This window comes from Carettochelys insculpta, chromosome 17 (assembly GCF_033958435.1).
Source record: "Carettochelys insculpta isolate YL-2023 chromosome 17, ASM3395843v1, whole genome shotgun sequence".
Taxonomy (NCBI): Eukaryota; Metazoa; Chordata; order Testudines; family Carettochelyidae; genus Carettochelys; species Carettochelys insculpta.
Window position 1 is genome coordinate 17,789,937 of NC_134153.1, and position 23,785 is coordinate 17,813,721.

General features: G+C 45.2%; 1 protein-coding gene across 1 annotated transcript in view; it reads left to right on the plus strand.

Moving 5' to 3' along the window:
- ATP9A (ATPase phospholipid transporting 9A (putative)) overlaps window positions 1–23,785 on the plus strand; it is a 116,630-nt gene that overhangs the window by 62,944 nt on the left and 29,901 nt on the right. Inside the window, exons 14-15 of the mRNA XM_075011621.1 lie at window positions 8,833–9,045; window positions 20,170–20,331. Of these exons, the coding sequence (XP_074867722.1) occupies window positions 8,833–9,045; window positions 20,170–20,331 (375 nt within the window). The remainder of the gene's footprint in view (window positions 1–8,832; window positions 9,046–20,169; window positions 20,332–23,785) is intronic.

Below are 23,785 nucleotides of genomic sequence, written 5' to 3' on the forward strand. Positions count from 1 at the left end.
TCAAAGTTGAACTTTGAAGTAGGGTATGTGTAGATGCTCAACTTCAAAGTTAGTTTTGTAGTGTAGACACAGCCATAGAGTGTCAGAAGTTTCCTGAAACTGGTCTGAATCAGAAAAACAAACACCCCCTTTTCAAAACTGGCTGTAATTTTAAAAATTCTTCCATGGCACTCTGTATCTTTTAAAAATTTTGTAAAGTCATAGTTCAGGCTGACGTAACGTATTAATTTGTACTCGTGATATTTGGTCAGTTTGTCTCAACTTTAAGCAAGAAATGTCTCTAAATGAATAAGTGTAGTACTTAGCTTACAAACCAAGACTATCCTACATATATACCTGTCAGGGATGGTCTAGAACCTTGGCATCCAATACGTTCCCCATTCGAGGAGGAGTGTGTTATTTAGAGTGGGGCCTGGGGCTGTGGTGAATATGAGAGGACAACAACCACAAATGTAGTGATCTTTCAATTCATATTGGACGCCACAGGTCTAGAATATAGGTAATACTTCACCTTGCTATGAGAGGAGCGGGTTGGACTAGATGACCTCTGAAGATCCCTTCCAGTCCTATGATTCTGTGATGAAGGGAACATTTATTTAGTAATCGTTTCCTATGCAAATGAATAATCTAGGGTCAGTGGTGATGTCTTTATTTTCTTGTGCTCTCTTGGTTTAATTTTTGTGTATCAAATAGATATGAACTAGAAGGGTGAAAAACTTTGCATTTCCTGACTCAAGCTATGGCTTTTTATTTTTCTTTGTCATTTTCAAAAACTGGATAAATCTATGAAGGAAATCTAGCATTCCCGTGTGCAGCTTCCTGTGAAACAAAAGTAGTGACCACAGCAGTGCCTACGTTTATCGCAAAGGGCATATCCAAAAATTATCAGCACCAGTCCACAAAGTTTGAACCTGCATCCTGTTGTCTTAAATTTGGAATTCATAATTCATTGCAATCTTTTAAAATTCAGTAGGATACTTAGAGCCTTCAGTTATTATATGAAGTTTATTTGCATTTTACTACTTTTTCCTGTCTCTTTTAGAGGAAAATGGTCTGGTAAAAATCAGACTTAAAAAGAATTTCTTTATCTAATACAATTGAAAGAGAAGGATTTTTTTTTTTGTTAAATTAAGAACAAATTTACTGCTTGCAGAAAGCCAATCAATTTAACTTTTTGGTCCATGTAACAGTGTTGTGCTACTGTGGCTGCATTTTACATATTACAATAAAGTGTTTAAATTCAATAAAACCAATGTTAACTAAGAACTAAAATAACTAAAATCACTCTGCTAATGAAGGGCTTGACAATTTAAAAAAAAATCATCTGGAATTCCGGAGAATTTTTCATGTGAGATTCATAACACCTCCTTTTTCTTTTCTTTTCTTATTACACTTGAAAAAAAATGTTTAACTGTTAGGAAGTCATCAGCTAGCTATTATTTTAAATTGTCTTTTAACCTTGTTTAATAGTAATTTAATCATTAATGCAGTGGTTTTCTGACTTTTAAAATTTGTTCTTAACAAGCAGCTCACTCTCTCGTTAGAAACTCCTGCAGCTAGAAATAGCTCTGCAGTGGCTTATGAATCATCAGAAGCAGTCCTCTTTTTTTTTGTAAAAAAGAGGAGCCAGTACTCATCCAGCTTCCGCCTCCCCCCAACACAAACCTGCAGCTGGGGCTGCTAAGGTGCCCGTGCTCAGTACCGACAAGTACTGGCACAAAATAAGTGCTGATCAGAAGTCTCTATCTTTAGTGATTTGCTGGTTCTTCTCATTTGTAAAATGCGACCCTGCTGATTCAGTTAACAGAATTAGGAAACAGATAGGTGGGCCATTGTACAATGTGATCCTAATGTCAAACACTTGTATTTCTTTGTGATTATGGAGTCACTTCACATAAGGCAGGTGTATGTACCAAGGGACTAGCATTCTCCCCAAAGCAAAATGCCTAGTGCAGTAATCTGCTTCTTTATATGTCACCTCTCCTTACATTTTTACCTAAAGTACTTTGGAACCAACAAAGTGTACAAACCTCCCAAAGTGAAAAAATGAACTGTGCACTTTGCAGGCAAAAAAAGACAAACGTTGTATAAAATAGGATTTTTCTACTTGGGATGTGTCTACGCAGAAGCTGCAAGTGTACTTCCCAGCATGGGTAGACAGACCTGCACTAGCTCTGAGCTGGTGTGGCCATGACGGCCTGGGCACTAGCACTTGTACATCCAAGTACAAACCCATCTGACCCCTAGGTGTGTATTCTAAGGCCTAGCCTGAGTCATTGTCCATGCTGCTATGGACACATTGCTTTGTTTAGCTTACTAGCTTAAGAATTGTTACCAAGTGTCTGTCTGAGTTGGAAAGCATGCTCTCAGCTGCTGTATAAACAGCAGACCCACCCCCAGCAGCAAGGTGGGTGGGAGGCCTGGCTCTCAGCCCCTGGAAGGGGTGGGGCCAGGGGCGGAAGGGCCAGGGCTTAGGCAGTCAGCTCTGGGGGCTCCTCCCGTTCTCCCTCAGAGCTCCCCATGGAATAGTGTGCTGCACTCCACAGCTTTCCACAGGGGCTCAGACCTTTAGGCACAGTGGGCCTCCCGTCAGGAGGCCTGTGAGTAGATATACCATTGAAGTGTGCTGTACGGCTAGAGAATAACCATTCTGCTCTCTCTTTGGAATTTGAAGACCTCTTTCCTGTAGTTCAGCTTGCCTTTGTGCCAGCAGACAAACCAAGCCACTATTCTTCCTCCCAGGCTAATCGATGTGTGGCATTTTGAGCTCTCTCTCCATGAAATCTCCACTGGTGTGTGCCTCAGATAGGCTACGTCTACACGTGAAGCCTACATCGAAGTAGCTTATTTCGATGTTGCGACATCGATATAGGCTATTTCGATGAATAGCGTCTACACGTCCTCCAGGGCTGGCAACGTCGATGTTCAACGTCAACGTTGCTGAGCCCAACATCGAAATAGGCGCAGCGAGGGAACGTCTACACGCCCAAGTAGCACACATCGAAATAGGGATGCCAGGCACAGCTGCAGACAGGGTCAACGGGCGGACTAGCGCTTCCGGGGCAACAGCTAGCCGCTCCCTTAAAGGGCCCCTCCCACATACACTCAGCCTGCACAGCACGCAGTCTGAGGAGCCATAGGCACACAAATCCCGGGCGCCGCAGTCATGGACCCCCAGCAGCGGCAGCAGCAGCAGCAGCAGCTAGAGGTCCACCCAGCCCTCCCGGCAGGAGCAGGGCTTGCCCTGACCCATGCCATGTGGGAGGCAGCTGAGCACCTCCTTGCCCCAGGGGAGGAGATGCCCCCAGGGCAGCAGGGCTCAACCCCTACCCCTGCAGCACCCCGCTCCACCCCCCGCCTCACACACCGGCGGCTGTGGAGCTACCCCACCAGCACCGACTGGTGGGAGCGGCTGGTGCTTGGGGAGTGGGACGACGACCGCTGGCTCAGGAACTTCAGGATGAGCCGGCAGACATTCCTGGAGCTGTGCCAGTGGCTCACCCCCGCACTAAGGCACCAGGACACTGCCATGCGGCGTGCCCTCCCTGTGGAGAAACGGGTCGGCATCGCTGTCTGGAAGCTGGCCACTCCGGACAGCTACCGATCCGTGGTCCAGCAGTTTGGTGTCGGAAAGGCCACCGTCGGGGCTGTCTTCATGGAGGTAAGAGAACCCACAGGGGGAGGCCAGGGCAGGGCAGGGGGGCCAGAGCAGGGTAGGGCAGGGCCGGAGCAGGGCAGGGCAGGCCAGGGCAGGGCAGGGCAGGCCAGGGCCACGCACACCCTGCTCACCCCTCATTGGGGCTGTCCCATGTGCTTTCTCTGCAGGTTGTGCATGCCATCAACACCATGCTCCTGCACAGGCTCGTGAGGCTGGGGGACCCAGATGCCACCGTCGCCGCCTTTGCCACCCTGGGCTTCCCCAACTGCTTCGGGGCTCTGGATGGGACTCACATCCCCATCCGTGCCCCGCATCACAGTGGCGGACGATACCTCAATCGCAAGGGCTACCATTCTGTCGTCCTGCAGGCCTTGGTGGACAGCCGGGGACGTTTCCAGGACATTTACGTGGGCTGGCCTGGCAGCACCCACGACGCCCGGGTTTTCCGGAACTCGGGCCTGTGCCGCCGGCTGGAGGCAGGGACCTATATCCCCCAGCGGGAGATCCCTCTGGGGGACACCACCATGCCCTTCTGTGTCATCGCAGATGCGGCCTACCCCCTCCGGCTGTGGCTCATGCACCAGTACATGGGCCATCTCTCCGCTAGCCAGGAGCGCTTCAACGAGCGCCTGAACCGTGCGCGCCAGGTGGTGGAGTGCTCATTTGGCCGCCTGAAGGGACGCTGGAGATGTCTCCTGACCCGCCTGGATGCGGGCCCCAACAACATCCCCCAGATTGTGGGTGCCTGCTGCACCCTGCACAACCTCGTGGAGAGCAAGGGGGAGACCTTTCTGCAGGGCTGGGCCGCGGAGGCCGGCAGGGCACACGTCCAGCCACCTGCTGCCCCCAGTCGGCAGGTGGACCCCGAGGGGACCCGGGTCCGGGAGGCCCTGCGGGCCCACTTCGACCAACAGGCCGCGGGATGAACTCTGCCCAGGCCCCCTACTGCCCGCCCCTTCCTCCCCCACACTCCTGCCCCAACGCCCACACCATGGAGCACCCCACCGCCCCCCCCGCCACTTGTCCTGGACAAATGACAGCCTGAACTTGTGGCTGAACGTAAATTTTTTTTTTTCTGGCCGAACCTTTTTTTTGGGTGTAAATAAATATGTGAAGCACAAACAGAAAACTAGGTACAAACGTTCAACCAAAGCAATATGTACACAAATAAAACAATCCAAAGAAACAACTGTGTGCCATACATAATAAAAAGAAAACCAGGGAGGAGAAAGGGGAGAACTATTTACATGGGGGGGACGGGGCAAACTGGGGGACCAAAACAACAGGGTCCAACTATATACAAGGGGGGGAGCCACGTCCCGGGCCCCTCGCCCCTATAGCCCGGCACTGGGCGTACCCGGCCGGGAGCCCCGCCGCGCTCGCAGCCTGGTCCGCGGCTGGGTGGGAGCGGGCTGGACCGGACGGTATCAGGGCCGGCGAGTCTCAGGTGGCTCCAGGGGTCCCTCGGTGCTCTGGCCCTCGCGGCTGGGTGGTGGGGCGACGGCGGACGGGCTGGCGACGGGCGGAGCAGCTGGTGGTGGGGCTGCAGGAGCGGGCAGGGCGGGCGATGGTTCGGCCGGCGCGGCATGGGGGGCCAGGTAGTCCACGAGCCGGTTAAATGTCTGCATATAGGCCCCCCATGCCTCCTGGTGCCAGGCCAGCGCCCGCTCCTGCAGCTGGAGGTGCTGCTCCGAGACCTCCAGCTGCCGGCGGAGGATGGCCAGCAGCTGGGGGTCCGTCGCCGTCGGCGGTAGTAGGCGCGGGGTCCGCCGTCTAGCCCTCCGCGGGGCCGGTCGTTCCTCAGCCGAGGGGCTGCCCTGGAGCGATGGTCCCGGAGGGCTCTCCGGGACAACTGAGGCCTCGCCGGCGCTCTCTTCCGGTCCTTCTGATGGTGCAGGTGCAGGACACAGGAGAGGAGGGGGGAAAGAAGAATGGAGACAGGCGTTAGTGTGGGCCCCGAGCCGTGGCCTCTGTCCCCTCCCCGCCCTGTGCTGCAGGTTCCCCATCCCCGTCCCCGGGAGATGCTGCTGTGATGGATGGGGTTCAGGGGTCCCCCTGCCCTGCACCCCGTCCCCTGGTGGGAGCGACTCTCACTTCACCCCGCAGGGTCTGAGAGCAGGAGAGGTTTCTTAGGCCACAGATGGCCACTTTCTGCCAGGAGTGACAGCACCAGCTGTTGGAAGAGACAGTCCTTCCAACCCGTCGTGGGGAGAAGACCCCAAGGGGGGCCCCTCTGGGATGCAGCTTTCCCCCTCCTCAGCCTGGCTGCCTAGCAGCTCTCCCTTCCCCTAGCCTCTACCTGTGGCCCCTGCCCTTGCCCCCCAATTCCAAGCCAGCTCGGCTCCTTCCTCCTGTTTGTTCAGGGCAGAGGTGTCACCTGCCAGCTGTAGCGCCAGGATCCTCCTTTGGCCCTGGGAGCTCTTCAGCTCTTGTGGCTCATATGTAGCCTGAGTCTCCCTTTGGCACTCCCCCCACTCCATCACATGCTGCTGCTGCGGGGTGTCCCACCCACTCCGCCCGGGGGCCCCTTGAGGTTCCGCTCCCCCCTGGCCCAGGGATGGGGCATGGCACTGTCATGCAGGGTTGGCGGGGGCAGGGGCTGATGGCTGCAGTGCTGTGAGGGCCATGGCCCTGGTGTCCTTGGTGCCATGGCCATGTGAGCATGTGGGGGGCCCTGGACACATCTCTGTTACCCCCACCCCTCAAGGCCAGGGGTGTACACCAGAGAGGGGTACCTACCTGTGGGTCTGCTCCCATGGTCCGGAGATCCCCGGGGGTCGGAGGCCCTGCTGCTGCTCCGGGATGGCAGGAGGAGGATCTGCAGGCTGGATTCTGCGGAGGAGGAGCCCCCCCCCCTCCTCCTCCTCCTCCTCCTCCTGCCGCGATGTCCCGGGGATGGCCTCCGGGGGGGGCCCCCGGGCTGCGGGGCTTGCCTCCGGGGCGGACTCCAGCTGCAGGGCCTGCTCAGGCTCGTCAGCCGAGGTGTCAAGGGTGGCCGGAGGGGAGGAGGTGTGCCGGGAGCCCAGGATGTCCCTGAGCTCCCTGTAAAAGGGGCAAGTGACAGGGGCGGCCCCAGATCGGCTGGCCGCATCCCGGGCCCGGGCATAACCCTGCCGCAGCTCCTTGACCTTACTCCTCACATGATCAGGAGTGCGGGCAGGGTGACCCCGGGCAGCCAGGCCATCGGCCAGCCGAGCGAACGCATCCGCGTTCCGCCTCTTGCTCCCCATTACCTGGAGCACCTCCTCCTCGCTCCAGAGCCCCAGCAGGTCCCGCAGCTCGGCCTCCGTCCAGGAGGGGCCCCGCTGCCGCTTCCCAGCCTGGCTGGCCCTCTGGCTGGGCTGGCTGCCCTGGCTTCCCTTGGGGGGGGTCCCCTGGGGGTGCTGGGGGGGGCTGCTGGCTAGCCATCGCCGCTGGGTGGGTGGCTGAGGGTGCTGCAGGCTGCCCGCGTGTGCAGGCTGCAGCCTGCACGTTGCCTCAGCTTCCTGCAGAGGCAGGGAGGGGGAGGGGACCTTTAAGGGGCCGCTCCACGCGGCCACCAGTGAGCTGAGGGGCTGGAGAGACCGTCTCTCAACTCCCCAGCTGATGGCCGCCATGGGGGACCCGGCAATTTCGACGTTGCGGGACGCGGATCGTCTACACTGTCCCTACTTCGACGTTCAACGTCGAAGTAGGGCGCTATTCCTATCCCCTCATGGGGTTAGCGACTTCGACGTCTCGCCGCCTAACGTCGAAGCTAACTTCGAAATAGCGCCCGACGCGTGTAGCCACGACGGGCGCTATTTCGAAGTTAGTGCCGCTACTTTGAAGTAGCGTGCACGTGTAGACACAGCTATATAGTGTATTTGTTTGATTCTTTTGCCTTTCAGGTATAGTTGCACAGCTGACATCCTCAGACATCTCGGAATTATCATGTGCATTTTAATAGATGCAGCTTTCAACTCCTGACTGCCGTAGCCACCTCTCTTTTGTTGTTTGTCTTCCAGAGCCATTTTGGTATCTGATCTCTGTCAGATATTGAGATCTGGTAGTGAATCTGAACTGCCACATGCTTCCTGTCTATAACATTTCTCTGATCAGGCTGTACCTGTTCAGGTACCATCCCATTCTGAGTGCTGAAGAAACTCAACTATTAGTTAATTACTACTTAAGGCATCCAGTATTAGTCAATGCCGGATGCTATATGAATGGTTGGGTACAGCAAGTGACTCTGTGCCTGAACCAAGGACTTCACTATTGCTATTGATTTTATTATGAAAACACTTGAATAGTAGGGTAATGGGTAGCACTACAGAAAACAACAGGGAGATTTTAGATTTATTAAAGACTGGAATTTTGAAGATATTATTTAATTGTACAAAATTTGCACACTGAACTTCCCATAGATCTTGCACATTATAAGTTCTTATACTTTAGAAAATAAGGTACTTTATATTAGAAGCATTTGTTAGTAGTGGTTGATTTAAATTATAGTTCTTATTCATTACTTTTATTTTTACCATGCTATGCCCTTTGACCGGGAAGTGCGACTTTTGTCCTCTTGACATGAAAGGTTAACAGAACAGGAAACTAGATCACTATGTCTCTCCACTTTGACTAACATAATTTAGTAATTGTATAATTACCTGGGGAGTTTGATTCTGATACTAAAAATAGTATTAAAAAATAGATTAACTTAAATTGTTTCATTGCATGTGGGCCCCATCTGTTTTCAGTAGTCATGTGTTCAGGTATATGAGATATACAATTCATTTTGAAGTGAAAGAGGATTTGAGCAAAATGTGATTTCAGTGGAAAATACAATCTGATGATTTTTGGGAAGGATTTTTATCCACTAAGTTTGTGTGGTATTTTGGTGGATCTGTAACAAATGATCATTTCATCCAAGTTGTGCTGAAAAGGGTTTTTTGTTTTTTGTTTGTTTATTTTCCATTTTACACACATTTAAGTAAATCTAACTTTATTTAATGGCACATAACTGTGATTCGTTCTCAGTTATTTCCATTATAACACACAAAAAGATACCCCCATCAAAAATGTATTCCAGGGTACTGGAGGTGTGAGTCTAGGCCGATAGGGTATATATGGTTATAACAGAAAAAAGTTCTTTCATGATACTCAGTTATTCCTGCTTTTCAAAACTGTCCACATTTTCTTTCCTCCTTTCTTTCTAGCAGCCACAAGACCCACCAACTTCAAAAGGCCCCACCCTGACCACAAAAGTACGTAAAACCATGAGCAGCCGTGTTCATGAGGCTGTGAAAGCGATTGCCCTGTGCCACAACGTGACACCTGTGTACGAGTCTAATGGTGTAACAGATCAGGCTGAAGCTGAGAGACATTATGAAGACTCCTGCAGGGTATACCAGGCTTCCAGCCCTGACGAGGTGAGGTTTGCTTGTTTCCCTCCCTCATCCACCCCTCCCATTAACATTTTTAAAGGCTCAGAATAGGCAATTTCTGAAGGAAGCCTCTGTGAAATGTAAGTAACAGAGGGGTAGCTATGTTAGTCATTATCTGCAAAAGCAAGAAGTCCTGTAGTGCTTTATAGACCAACAGATATATTGGGGCATAAGCTTTCGTGGGCAAAGACCCACTTCATCAGATGCATATGACTTCATCAATGCAGCTGTCTTTGCCCACAAAAGTTTACACTTCAATATATCTGTTGGTCTATAAGGAGCCACAGGACTTCTCATTGTTTTTTCTGAAATGTAAGAGTGCTGTGTTAAATCACCAGCACTAGCAAATATTTGCTCATCAATCATACTGAGGATGAATGGTGTCATTGGCTAATATACTTGGAAAAAAAGTCTGTCAGTTCCATTGATGGTATTTGGAGATGAGGAAATAAGAAGGAAGATCAGTGTAGATGAGATTAAACTAGGGGATGTAGAGTAGCTCACATATCTGAGGAGCAACATAAAGTATGATCTAGACTGGAAGAAGGAAATAGTGACCAGAATAATGGTCATAGGGGAGCTCACTGCTAGTGCATCTTCGCCAGATCTGGCCTTTTTGTGTGCAGCCTCCCATGCTGATGGGCATGTCTGCATTGCAGTAAGAGACCCGCAGCTGGCCCAGGTCATCAGGCTTGGGCTCATGCTCAGGCTGTAGTAGACTGAGTAAGGAAAGCAGAGTGTAGACATTTAGGCATGGGCTAGAGCTCAGGTTCTGAAACCCAACATGGCTTAGGCTCTCCAACACCATGCTCCAGTCTGTGCCTGAATTTTTAGCCCCACTGTCTATGTCCATTGAACCCAAATCTGCTATGTGGATTCTGAGACTTGGTGCTGCAGGTTTTTTTTATTGTTATGTAGACATATCTTATGTGACAAGTGGGAAGAGACTTCTGTCAGAACACTGCTGTGCTGTGCTAATCTGCCACTTGTGTATGGGCCATAGATGCAATTTAGAGTAGCCTAGCAATAATTCTAAGTCATACTGTGGCGCTCGAAATTGAGTGGCTTTAACTGATGTCCGCTGCTTCCTTCCAATGCAGAATAGTGCTTATGTGTAGGATTGAATCACTTACTAATTAAGTTGCTAGAGGTGCTTTCCTACCACACAGAAAACTTAACTAAAAATCTCTTTTAGTTTTTCATAAGAATTTAACTATTTTGTTTACTGGCAGTACCTTTTGGATTTATAGTCTACTGCAACAGAATGCAAAGGGTGCACTAAAAACTCTGAACTACTCACTGCTAGTAACGTTTTTTTTAACCATTTGAAATCATTACTTTTCTCCATATCTGCTAGAAGACTGAAAATTTTCTTGGAAATTCCATTGATGATGTGCAGACTTTTGTCTGTATTTCCAGTGTTTTTTCTTATTGTTTTATATAAGCAGTTTTTCACTTTTAACATTTCAAGAGTAGCTAAGTTTCCTCTTCGTTAAAGTTCATTTTAGAATCTTTTTCAAATCCTTCAGATAGCCAGTATTGTAAGATTATTCCATCCTCAGAAGATTGTGCTGCTGATTTGCTCTACTTTTTAATATTTAACACACAGGTTGAACCTCTCTCATTCGCTCTCTCTCATCCAGCAACATCTGTCCTTCGGTGTGGCCAAGTTTCCTATTGTCTTATAAAGTTGTTAACAGCCACCAGTGTTGGCAGTGGAAGTGTTGGTGATGCTGCTCGACAATATTGATCTCCTGTGGTTCAGCAAAGTCTCTGATTCAGCGCCACTCAGGTCCCAAAGGTGCTGGCCTAGAGAACTTCAACCTGTATTTCCTAAAATTACTCCTTTAATTAGGCAATGATTTCCATTCGAGAGGACAAAAGGTTTCCGAGCTCACACTAATGAATCAGTACAAGCATATTCTTTTTGGGCACCATGTTTCAAAAAGATGTGGAGAAATAGGAGAAGGTCCAGAGAAGAGCAACAGGAATGATTAAAGGTCTAGAGAATGTGAGCTGTGAGGGAAGACTAAAAGAATTGGCTTGTTCAGTTTAGAAAAGTGAAGACTTAAAGGGGACATGATAGCAGTTTTCAAGTACTTAAGAGAAGGAGGAAGAAACATTGTTCCCCGTGGCCTCTGAGGATAGGACAATGAGCAGTGGGCTTAAACTGCAGCAAGGGAGGTTTAGGTTGAACGTTAGGAAAAGCCTCCTAACTGTCGAGGTGATTAAACTTTGGAATAAAATTGCCTAGGGAGGTTGTGGAGTCTCCATCACTGGAGATATTTAAGAGCAGAGGTAGATGTCTATCAGGGATGGCGTAGACTGTACTTGGTCCTGCCATGAAAGCAGGGGACTGGACTTGATGACCTCTCAAAGTCCCTTTCAGTGTAGTGTTCTGTGATTCTGTGATTATGCTCATGGTGGCAGAGGGTATTTGTATCCTCATGGAGCCCAGAGACAGGAAACAGACACTGTGCAAATGCTGCTCCCAAACCATACTTTCGCTCTGTATTCTGCTTGCCCGGGAATGTCCTTAGTGTTGCTCCTGCCACTAAAGTAGTTTTACAGAAGTAAATGCCTGTTCAGATCACATTTCAATGCAAGATCTCCAGATTTTAATTTTTGTGGTCAGTATTTGAGACTGTTTCTTAGTGAATTAATTGGCTATTTACATTCATAGCCTATCTTTACCTACATGCTCGCATAATCTCGGTGAAGTTTGATATATTTCCAATTGTAATAGTAACTCCTGCTTTAAATTCTTTTGCAAATAATGAGGCTCTAATACCTGCTATTTTTATATTGTAATGTTACAACTAAACTCTGAAATTATACTTTTGTGTACATTGTTTTCTTTGTGATGTTTTGAATCCTGAACTTCAAGTGCTTCCTGAAATCAGATATACTTTACCACACCGAAGGCATCTAGTCTGTAGGTCTCAAGTCAAATACCAGTCAGACATCTGCTGTGTGTCTCACAATAGGCGGTACTAAATAGGAGACCAGCACTAGTTAAACCCTTCAGAAAAGTGTGATGCTGTTAAATAGCATTCCCTCTAGGAATCCATGAAATCTTTAACAGGCATTTAAAGCTTACCTTTGAAATTCTATATCAATAAAATATTAGCATGTCAAGAGAGGTCAGTTTATGAAATGGACTACAAAAACTCGTATTCTTAACTTTTTTTCACAGTGAGGGTAATTTCTACCATTTGGCACAGGATTAATTTCCTGTAACAGAAAGCAGGATTTCCTAAATTTGTTTCCTGTGCACATTCCCATATAGAAGTCTTGAAGTATCTTTATTCAGATATCAGTTACAGCCTTGGGGCTCTGTAATTGTGTCAGTTGTAGCCATACAGTAACTAAGAGGGGAAATGAAATAGATATCTGATCAGAGATAAGCGTGCTTTAGATTCTTGGACAAACAGTCTTTAACCCTGACAGCACTCTGCAGCTTCCAGGACGTGATAGGGTGTGCTCCAGTTGATTACTGCCTTGTCTGTGTTCCTAGGCAATCTAGCTGGGACATTTGAAGAGCAACTAATAACAAGGATCAATTTGTCTCTCTCTAAAATGAAATTAGTTAATCAATATCTATTTCAGTGATGCTCTTGAGTGATTTAGTGACTGGCCAGAGGGCGAAGTTTAGGAGATGGAATATAGAGTTGCATTAGCAATTCTGACTCAAAGTGCATAGACATATATCTAGCATAGTATAGGCACACTGCACACAGAACCAATATCCAGAGACTCCAAGAACGTTGTAATGAAGGTTGATTAGCTGTATTAGTTGCTATTTAGCATGGAGCATGGGCAGCTTTCTTGTTATGCTTCTCTTAGTGGTCTGAGGGTTCTCTGAAATCTGTTTTACGCTTGCATGTTTTATATATAAATTCCCCACACACATACATGCACATTTAAATTCCCACCCACACATTTTCCAGTTCAGACACTTCTCTGAGACAGCACAACTGTGACTTGGAAAACACACTGCTGTCAGCTTAAAGAGGGCAGTGTATGGCAGTTTCCTATCTTTGATTACTCTGAAAATGCACTCCTATCTCCACTAAAACAGAGCCCAAAATCTGCATCCATGAAGACGCTGCTGCTTTTGTCACTATTATTTATTTGTTTATGTTAGCACTGGAGTTCCAGCTCCTCCCTCTCCTCCGTTGCACTTGGTGCTGTCATAAACAAGAATTTTAATACTTCCAATTACAGCTAGTCAGAAAAAAGCAAAAGTTTCAGTGAAAAATGTTTTGTTAGGCAGAGGCAGGAATTCTGCAGTTTTTGCAGATTGGAAAGTGTTGGTTTAAAAAGCCAGTGCCATTTCAATTGGTCTGGATTTGAATACTGATGATGCAGGGCAGAGTTAAGGTGGGCCTGAGGAGTTGATCTGAAAGTGGAAGGTGTGCCAAGACAACAAAAGCAGGAAAAATCTGCTTCTTCCCATATGCCAGGTTCTGCTAGGTCTTAATTTCCCAGGAATTTTGTTGCACTCTCCACCACCTTCATCCTCATCAATAACCATGGGCTCAGCGCCCGATGGTGTCTGGTGTCTCTCTCACTCTTCCCTTCCATCTTTCCCTGTCCAGGGCAGAGTAGCTTAGTTTCTGTAGACTAGCTTCACACAAATCTACTATATCATCCATCCATTTTCTGTGGGGCCTGCCTGTCCTATTCGAACCGTCCATTATGCTGAATACCAGGGTCTTGATTTTTCTTTCGTCATTCATTCTGCAAATATGCCCAGATAGTTGTAGCTTCTGTTTTATAACCTTCCTGCAGCAGGTTCTCTTTCCACCACCTTGTGAAACATTTAAGTCTGCATGTGGCTAATTTTTCATTTACATTCTCTTCAGTTTCTTATATATTACCCAAAGTGTTAACTTTTTTAATAATTTGAATGTATGTTGCCCTGAAGTTTAGCTTAGATGCCAAACCAAGAAGGAAGCTATTAAAAAGAGAGAGAGAGAGAATGAGCATACCTCAATAGTGGCACAACATATGGTACTTTCTTGTTTCCAGAGATGCTCATATTTAATATGTATAATTGAATTGGTGTGTTAGGTGCAGGAGTAAATGGATTCCTCCATCTCTGCTGGAGGTGGTCCAGAATTAAACCATCTTCCTAGCCCATAGGGAAGTGATTCATAAATTGACTAAGGAAGTTTTCCTTGTAGTTACAGATATTAATAGATTTTTAAGATCAGGAGACCTCCATGATCATCAGTGTAGCCTCCTTTATAAAAAAGACCATAGATTCCTGCCCAGTAAGTTCTGCATTAAGCCCAGGATTTCTGTTTTTGAGCTGGAACATATCTTTTAGAAAGATGTCAGTTTTAATTTAAATATTTAAAGTGATGGATAATTCACCATGTCCTTAGGTGTGTTGTTCTAGTGCAGGGGTCAGCAACCTTTCCAAGATGGAGTGCTCAACTTTACCTTTTGACCTCTGTGTACAGAACAAGTGCTGGTTATACTTTTTAAAGTCACTAATAGTCCTACTTCCAACAATTTCATTAATAAATAAAGGTGCAGGACTTTAACATTTGGGTGGTGGTTGGTAGTATTAGCTGGTCTTTTGTTAGTCCACAGGTGACCTGGCTTTGAGCAAGCTCCTGGCTGCATGGATGAGGAGGAGCGAGGCTGAGCTCCCACCTCGCATGCCGATGAAAACTCGCATGCCGCTCTCAGCATTCATGCTGGGTGTTGCTGATCCCTGTTCTAGTGATTGACTGTTTGCTAAGTTTCAGGTAGTTAGTTTTTAGCTGCATTTTCCTAGTCCGAATCTGTCTAAACTGGATTAAATTATGCCTTATTTCTGCTGGAGATATGTATTTGTTAAATAGATACAGCTTGGCTTTTAAGCAGACAGAAAAGAGGAAACAGTTTATTTTCCTGAGCTTGAAAATCACTATTGGAAAAAGGTTCTGCCCTGTCCCTAAAGGAATAATTGGCAATGTATGGGGAATTCTAGTGATCAGGAAATGTTTGGCAACAAAATGCACTTATTTCAAAATAGCAGTTACGTTGTACAGATCCTTGCATAGTTATTTCAAAATAGCAGCTGCTATTTCAGAATAACTTGGCTGTGTAGACATATCCTTACTAGGCTGTGACAGATTAAGGAGGTTTCATGCAACTGCAGGTTTCCAACATGGACAGATTAGTGTAATGAAAAAATTAGTCAGTCTACAAGATTTCAGAGAGTGATGACTGTAACATTGTCTTGTGGAGATGGAATAGAGCGAGGTAAGGTCAGGGAACAGAGGTACACGCTTTTAATGAATAATAGTAGTTGAAGATAGATACTTTTATTTCTTTATGAAGCAGATCAATAGAATTCTGAGCTCGGGTTCTGATCCTGAGGACTGTTAAGAATGAGGCAAACAGAGGAACCTCTAACAGGCCTCCTTAGGCTATGTCTACACAACAGCACTATTTTCAAATAAACTATTCTGGAATAGACTAGCACTGAGCTATTTCAAAATAGAGCATCCGCACTGACTGGCCAATTGGCCTGTTTTGAAATAGACTCTATTCCCTGTCTATACAGCCCCTGTTTCGAAATATCCATTTCAGAATAGGCACTGTTCCTTGTAGAATGAGGTTTACGGAACTCAGAATAATCAGTCTATTTCAAATTTATTTCAAAATAGCATTTTTGATGTGTAGACACAAAGTTATTTGAGAATAGCAACCACTATTCCAAAATAGCTTTGCTGTATAGACACACCCTTAGGCCGTGTCTACACGTGCACACTACTTCGAAGTAGCGGCGCCAACTTTGAAATAGTGCCCGTCACGGCTACACGTGTTAGGCGCTATTTCGAAGTTGAAATCGACATTAGGTGGCGAGACGTCGAAGTCGCTAACCCCATGAGGGGATGGGAATAGCGCCCTACTTCGAAGTTGAACGTCGAAGTAGGGCATGTGTAGACGATCCGCGTCCCGCAGCATCGAAATAGCGGGGTCCGCCATGGTGGCCATCAGCTGAGGGGTTGAGAGACGCTCTCTCTCCAGCCCCTGCGGGGCTCTATGGTCACCGTGCGCAGCAGCCCTTAGCCCAGGGCTTCTGGCTGCTGCTGCTGCTGCAGCTGGGGATCCATGCTGCATGAACAGGGTCTGCAACCAGTTGTCGGCTCTGTGGATCTTGTGTTGTTTAGTGCAACTGTGTCTGGGAGGGGCCCTTTAGGGGAGTGACTTGCTGTTGAGTCCGCCCTGTGACCCTGTCTGCAGCTGTGCCTGGCACCCTTATTTCGATGTGTGCTACTTTGGCATGTAGACGTTGCCTCGCAGCGCCTATTTCGATGTGGTGCTGCCCAACGTCGAAGTTGAACATCGACGTTGCCAGCCCTGGAGGACGTGTAGACATTATTCATCTAAATAGACTATTTCGATGTCGTTACATCGAAATAAGCTATTTCGATGTAGCATGCACGTGTAGACGTAGCCTTAGTGTGTTAAGGATTTTTTCAAGAATATATGGGGAACTGAGAAGCATGAAATCCAGGCCCAGATTTTCAAAACTATTTAGGCACCAAACTCCTATTGACTTCACCAAGAGATACCTAAATACCTTTTGAGGGCCTCAGTTTCCATTCAGTGGCAGTTGGGTGCCTGTTTTTTAAAAATTGCCCCATAAAATATAGTCATCCTTGTTATACAGACGTTTTCAGGGAAACCATTTCTTAGTCCCCTTCCCAGTATTCTTCCCTGAAAAAGAGAACCATATATCTTAGTGGGAGCAATCCTAGCTGGATTAATTTTATTAATTAAAAAGCCCAGGGATCAGGAGGGGCAGAGAATTCTCTAAGAAACTAGCAGGAAAACAAACTAAAGCATGTCTTCTCTGCCTTCTTGACTTCTATTATATGCAATAAAAACTGGCTTCCTGTGTATGCAAGTACCCTAAAACAAGAGGGAAACACAGCCACCCTCCCTCCAACCTCATTAAATGGGTATACTATCAGCCTTCTCTCCCATAAGGAAAAATGCTTTTAAGTCTCCAGCTAGCTGGGTATCAGAATGCTGATTAATCTAGAAATTCTGAGGACATTATAATTTGGTAGTTGCCAATGATAAACTCTTTATATCAGAAGGACCAACTTATCAGAAGCTAGCATGAGAGTGATGCTGATATCTTGTTTTTCATATGAATTTTCTTGCTTTTTTTTCTGAGCAGTATTTTTAATAACTATTTGAAGGAACAGGGGAACTGACACTGTCACATTCCAAGGGTCAGTTCTGCCATTAATTGGTCTTGGTTTGTGTTTCAGGGCAAGAAATTAATTCCTAGCAGTTCTGATGGGGGTGCTCTGTTTTATCCTAGCCCCATTTAGTTTATGAATGGAGAATTCTAAGAGAAGCTCTTTTCTCAAGGGATGCTTTAACTATTAGAAAGGTTTGGATTGGAAGCTTACAGGTATGAAAGTAGGAGAGATCAGATCTCTTTGTATTTCTTCCAGAATTGGATTTCAAAGGAGTTTTGGTAATGGCTTCTGGAAAGATTTGACCTGAAGAAATGGGCATTCATACTAGGTTTAACATTTTCAAAGACTAATTAAAAGGCTGATAATTTTTTTAACAGTAAAATAATTTGTGGTTAGAACACTGACCTTGAAAACCCAGGATTGTGAGTTCAATCCGTGAAGGGGCCTTTCAAGGTTCTGGGGCAGGTTAGATTTAAAAAAAAGCATCAGGGATGGTGATAGGTCCTACTGTGAGTTCATGGAACTGGACTTCATGAACTCTCAAGGTCCCTTCCAGTTCTGTGAGAAATGTATAATTTACCTCTTCAAATACCACACTGAGGCTCCAAATACACTGAAAGAATTCTGTTCAGAGTAAAAAGAAAAAACATCTAACTAATGATATATGGTCTACGTCCTCATGCTGTGTTGCAGATCCTTAGGCCATGAACACTGTCTACTGAAATTCCTGTGCCAGCGTACTGCTCAGCAGGAATTAAGGGTAACACTTTTAATAAGCTCTCATTTCAGCTGCAGTGATAGTGGTTTAAATCTTGAGTATTCTTTGTATTTAGATGAACCGTGCTTTTTGTCTGAAAAATATAAAATGATGGTGACACAGAGTTAAGAAATGAAGTAGAACAAAAAGTAAATCTGGAAGGTGTCTTCACGCAGATGCTCTTTAAGAATAAGCTATGAGTTAGCCCCCCAAAGCTTCAATTATTGAAGTTCTAAGGTGGAGCAGTTCCTTTCATTTGAATTCTGTGAACAGCAGTATATGACATGTTGAACACCAGAAGCAGCCTTTTAAGCATATTGTTCCCTCGCAAGTCCACAGGCCTGGGTTTTAGGATAATGAAGTTTTAGATATCCCCTTTGCAATAAGTTTTTCTTCAGTACATTTTTAATCGTTTTAGAATCTGTATTCTAAAAAAGGCTTTTAGCAACACAGAGTGTTCTGAGAGACCTAGAGCCAGGTTGTCTAGATTCTAAAAATGCTCAGTAAGCTTTTAGCTGTAGAAAGTCACACCAATAGCTCTGGATTACAAATACCCTATTAGATTGAGATCATAATGGCCTATCGAAGTCTTTGGATGAGGCAATGTGTTATAGCTGGAGGAACATTAGATTTAAATGCGTGGGGTGTCTTCCTCCAAATGTGTGGTCACAGCTTTCACTGAGGGTTAAAAACCTTACTTCAGATTGATAGGATAGCCTCATGGCTTAAGTATTTCTAGGGTTATTAGTATTTCTTAACGAACTTTCTTAGAAGACATCATACCTTTAGCTGTAAACTGAATACTTTGTCCTGGAGCTTGCATTCACTAAGTAGACTTGTGATCAAATGTCAGGAATAATTATGATTACAGAAGTGAATTCTCTAATAAAGGGAAAAATTATTAATAAATAAGTCTCTGTAAGAGTGGTCAAAAAGCCATTATCTTGTTGAGAAATTGAATGGACTTAAGACAAAACACGTAAAGGCTTTTTACATGCATCTCTTTAGGCATGCCACACTTAATGGATGCCTGTAAAAATAGGTGAGAAATCCACTGACACTTAGGGGTATTTTTTTTATTTCATTTTTAATTTAGGAATTAGCATGGAGTGACTGGATACAGCAGGCTGTCTTCTCAAAGTTATATTCACTGTGAAGTCTAAACTTTTCCTTGCAGAAAAAGTCTAAATATAAATTCCTGGATTGCAAGCACCGAAATAAATTAGTCAGATTCCCTGCTCATGTAATTTACTACCTTGTAATAAATGGGGTTACACAAGCAGTTAAATTGTGTAGGTTTTATATTTGAATACCGATTTAGCCTAAAGTTTTGTTTTTGTTTTAGGAGAAGGTGGAGGTGTTTTCACCAGTGATGGATAGGGTCTACAGTTTTTTGTATGTGCTGTGTTTCCATCTCAAACTCATCCTGATCTGATTTAAATAACCTATTACTAGCTCTGCTGATTTGGCGCAGTTGTCTCAAGAGAATGTCCTGCTGCTGAAGCTGTCTTTTGTTCTCCAGTCTTGGGAACTCTGTTTTACTCAGCTTTGTTTGCAATAGCAGTTATTCATTCCCTTTGTCATGGTGTAGCAGAATGCCCAGTTCGCAATAATACTACATAAACTCTCTGACTGGATTTGTTTCATTGACTTTCTTTTCATTTCCAGTTTTCCTTGTCATTCCATATGGGCCCACTAACTCCAGTTGTCCAGGACCTCTTTGGGTTCATGGCATGTGTCTTCACTGCTTTAATATCCTCTGCCCCCATTCAAACATAGATTTATATACTGTTTCCACTGTCAACTTTTTTTTTTAACATCATCTGGCTGCCTCAGAAAACAGTGTAATGGATGTCATGTGTTATTGGACATCGGTAAGTTCTTTCAGGCCAGAGTCATTAATATTGTCAATGGGCAGGAATGGCTGCAGGAAATAACACTAAAGGGCCATTTGTTCACATTACATGGCCAAGGTAGAAAAACTGATCCATTTTACAGTGACGTTAATGACCTGGGTGACTTTTTTTCTTCAGTTAACCCACTGTCCCTTCTCCTCTGGCGTTCATTTACATGACCTCTGAACCACAAAGCTCAGCGGTCTATCTGACCTGTGACCTTTCTTGTATTTAGGTGGCCCTGGTACAGTGGACTGAAAGTGTAGGCTTAACGCTGGTTGGCAGAGATCAATCCTCCATGCAGCTGAGGACACCTGGTGGTCAAATACTGAACTTCACCATCCTCCAGATCTTTCCATTCACTTACGAAAGTAAACGTATGGGAATCATTGTTAGAGTAAGTTGCTCTATGTGTTTCTTTTCATCTTCCTGTAACTATTGTAAAGAGTAACTGAATAAACAAGTATAATATGTTAGATCTCAACAACGTTGTCCTTATGGGAGAATGTTACATTATCTCAGCAGAAAGTAAAATATTTTTATTCATTGCAATACTTGTCCTTCCATCTTCCTGGAACTGGTAAGTAAAGATAATTTTATTCAGCCACCTTCTTCTTTCAACACATATTCCAAAGGACCTATGACAGGACTTAGCTCATAGTAGGAAAATAATAGCCATGGTTGAAAGTAACAGCAAAAAGGGGAAGGGGAGGGAAAAAAAAAGCACAATTCTTAGTTCAGAAATCACAATAAGTAGATGCAGAATCATCCCTCCAGCTACAACTAAATGTGGAGTTCTACAACCTTTAACAGATCACCTACAGCACAATGGACATGCTACTGAAAGTCAGATATATGCTTTAAGAAGGTACTTTCTGATTTGCTTCTCATTGGGCTTGTCTACATTACCTCACTACTTCAAAGGGAGGATGGTAAGTAGGGTGTTGGGAGTTTATTAATGAAGTTCTGCAGTGCATATACAGCACTTCATTAAGCAAGTTCCCACCCCCCCGTGGCAACTCTGAAGTGTTAAACTTCGAAGTGTCAGCTCGCGTGCAGCCGCGGCTCACCCGCTGGTACTTCAAAGTGCCTGGGCAACTTGGAAGTCCCTTTACTCCTCAAAATTTTGAGGATTTACACATCAAAATTTTGAGGAGTGAAGGGACTTCGAAGTACCCCGAGCACTTCGAAATACTGGCAGGTGAGCCGTGGCTACATGCGTGCCGTCACTTCGAAGTTTAACACTTAGGAGTTGCCGCGGGAGGGAATTTGCTTAATGAAGTGCTGCATATGCACTGCAGCACTTCATTAATAAACTCCCAACACCCTACTTACCATCCTCCCTTTGAAGTAGGGAGGTAGTGTAGACAAGCCCATTGAGAAGTTGACTGTTGAATAATCATACTAGGATTATATTACTTACACCAGCGGTTGTCATCTTTCCATATTAGCCACATTATATTATTAAATAAATATCCAAATAAATGCCCTCCCCCAGAGCCAGGCACCTCCAGCTGCCCCCCTCCCCCGCACCTTTGTTTTAATTGAAAATGCTGGTGACTTTCTGTAGCCACCGCCCAGTCACCATGCATTCTTCCTACCAAGTGGTGGGACACGTGTGCAGACCAGGAAGACAGCACTACCCTTTGTGCAGCTCTCAGGAGGAGCCACATTTAAAGGCTCCAGGCACCACATGTGGCTCGAGATCCATGGGCTGGCCACAACTGTATTTGCCACAACACAGTGTCCTATTTGCCACATGTCACGAGTGGCAAATATATTGGACACCACTGATTTACACAATATGTATTAAAGTGTAAAATAAATCAAGAAATGGAGCAATAATTAACAAATTACCATGTTATTTCCTCTTTGTTCTGTGCCCTGGTAGCTGTTACTATAAGCATATTTTCTGTAACAGAGGTTTCCTTGAAGTACTTGGTTCATGGAGTATCCCCGAGGAATTAGGGCAGGGTTGGGCAACCTAGGCTAGTGAATGGGCTGCATGAGTGGCCCTCCTTCATCTCAGTGGACCGCAAAATTGTTGTAACCACGGTGGTTTCCTAGGATAGGATAGTTTTGCTAATTGCGCTTCCATACCCAGAATTAGCAGGATGTGCCAGCTGAACCATAGCAACACTTTGGACATGAGCTATGTCTACAATACGAGGTGGCTTGTAGGTAAAAAGTAATATTTGGTACCTGCATGGGTACAAACATATAATTTTTAACCTGACAACTAGTAATTGTGCAGCAAAAAGGTGTTTGTTCTGTAGGAGCCCAAGAGGAGGCAGGTTTCTCTGAGAAGACATTGCCTCCGTTAAGAGAGTTAGGCAATATTTGCTTTTATGGTTGATCAACTGTCATTGTTTGGTGGTTGATTATTCCACTTCTTAGAAGTCCTGTTATACCAAGCTGCCACCCTCTTTACAGCACTGTTTACTTGCTTATCTTCTCTGAGAAGTTCAACCACAGAATTATTTGGTTCTGTGTTGGAACCTCTGGATGAAATTCTTTGGCTTATATCATACACGAGGCCAGTGGAGACAGAAGCAGCCAGTGGGGAGGACTGTGTGGGCATTGTGAGAAATTGAAAATTGGATATTTTGTGAGATATTGGAATTGAAAGAAGTCTTTGAACTATGGCAAGAATCAGACCACGCTGGAAAAAGATGTGGCCACAAAGACAGAGCTGGTAGACAGAAAGGTGTGTGTTTGTTTTTTCCATAAGAAGTCACTCGTGTGGTTCTATAAAAACTGTAAAGCATGAGACAATGGAATAAGCCACCTAATACTTTGGGTGTAGTTTAATTGGTTGCTTCATCAATATTAATTCTGAAAACAGTGTCTCTTAATGGTTGGTAAGAGCTATATGTGCAGGGAAGGGAGTGTCTTGTTGAGTAGCTAAGTATACAAAAGATATTCATAGTTGGAAAAAAACAATACTAAAATCTTTCTTGAAACTGTAAACTTCTGACAGACCTTAGGGAATAAATATCCAAGTAAGTACAGCTCATTTCCTCCTGTCCTGTTTGTCCTTATAGACCTACAGACTTTAGCACCAAGAGGAACTAGTGAGACTATCTAATCTGGCCTCGTGTATGATATAAGCCAAAGAATTTCATCCAGAGGTTCCAACACAGAACCAAATAATTCTGTGGTTGAACTTCTCAGAGAAACCTGCCTCCTCTTGGGCTCCTACCAGCTCTGTCTTTTTAAAGGGTCTCTTTGTATTATTTCCAGGATATTTTTAATTTTTTTGAGCAGATGAGGGCTAAGTGGGCTGGACTCAATGGACTCCTGAGGCCTCTTCCAGTCCTAAGATTCTCTGAGTCTCACGTGGCAGTGCACATTCCACAAGTAGAAGACATTGCCTCCGTTAAGACAGTTAGGCAATATTTGCTTTTATGGTTGATCAACTGTCATTGTTTGGTGGTTGATTATTCCACTTCTTAGAAGTCCTGTTATACCAAGCTGCCACCCTCTTTACAGCACTGTTTACTTGCTTATATTCACCTTAAGAGGAGGGTTGTATTAAAAAGATGTTTGTTTATTGACCACAAAATTTTCCATTCTCTTTTTCCCCCCTCCCCACACATGTGGAATGATGTTTGTTTTGCAACAAAGATAGCACTATTGTCATATCTGGAACTGAAAGAAGTCTTTGAACTATGGCCAGAATCAGACCACGCTGGAAAAAGATGTGGCTCCAAAACAATACAACTGGCAAATCTCTCTGTAGATTTATAGTGTGATCTTACCATAATATGAGAACGTGCTAACCTCCTGTTGAACTCTGCAAGAGGAAATGACTAATGCAGGGAGATAGTTGATACGATATTTATATTGGA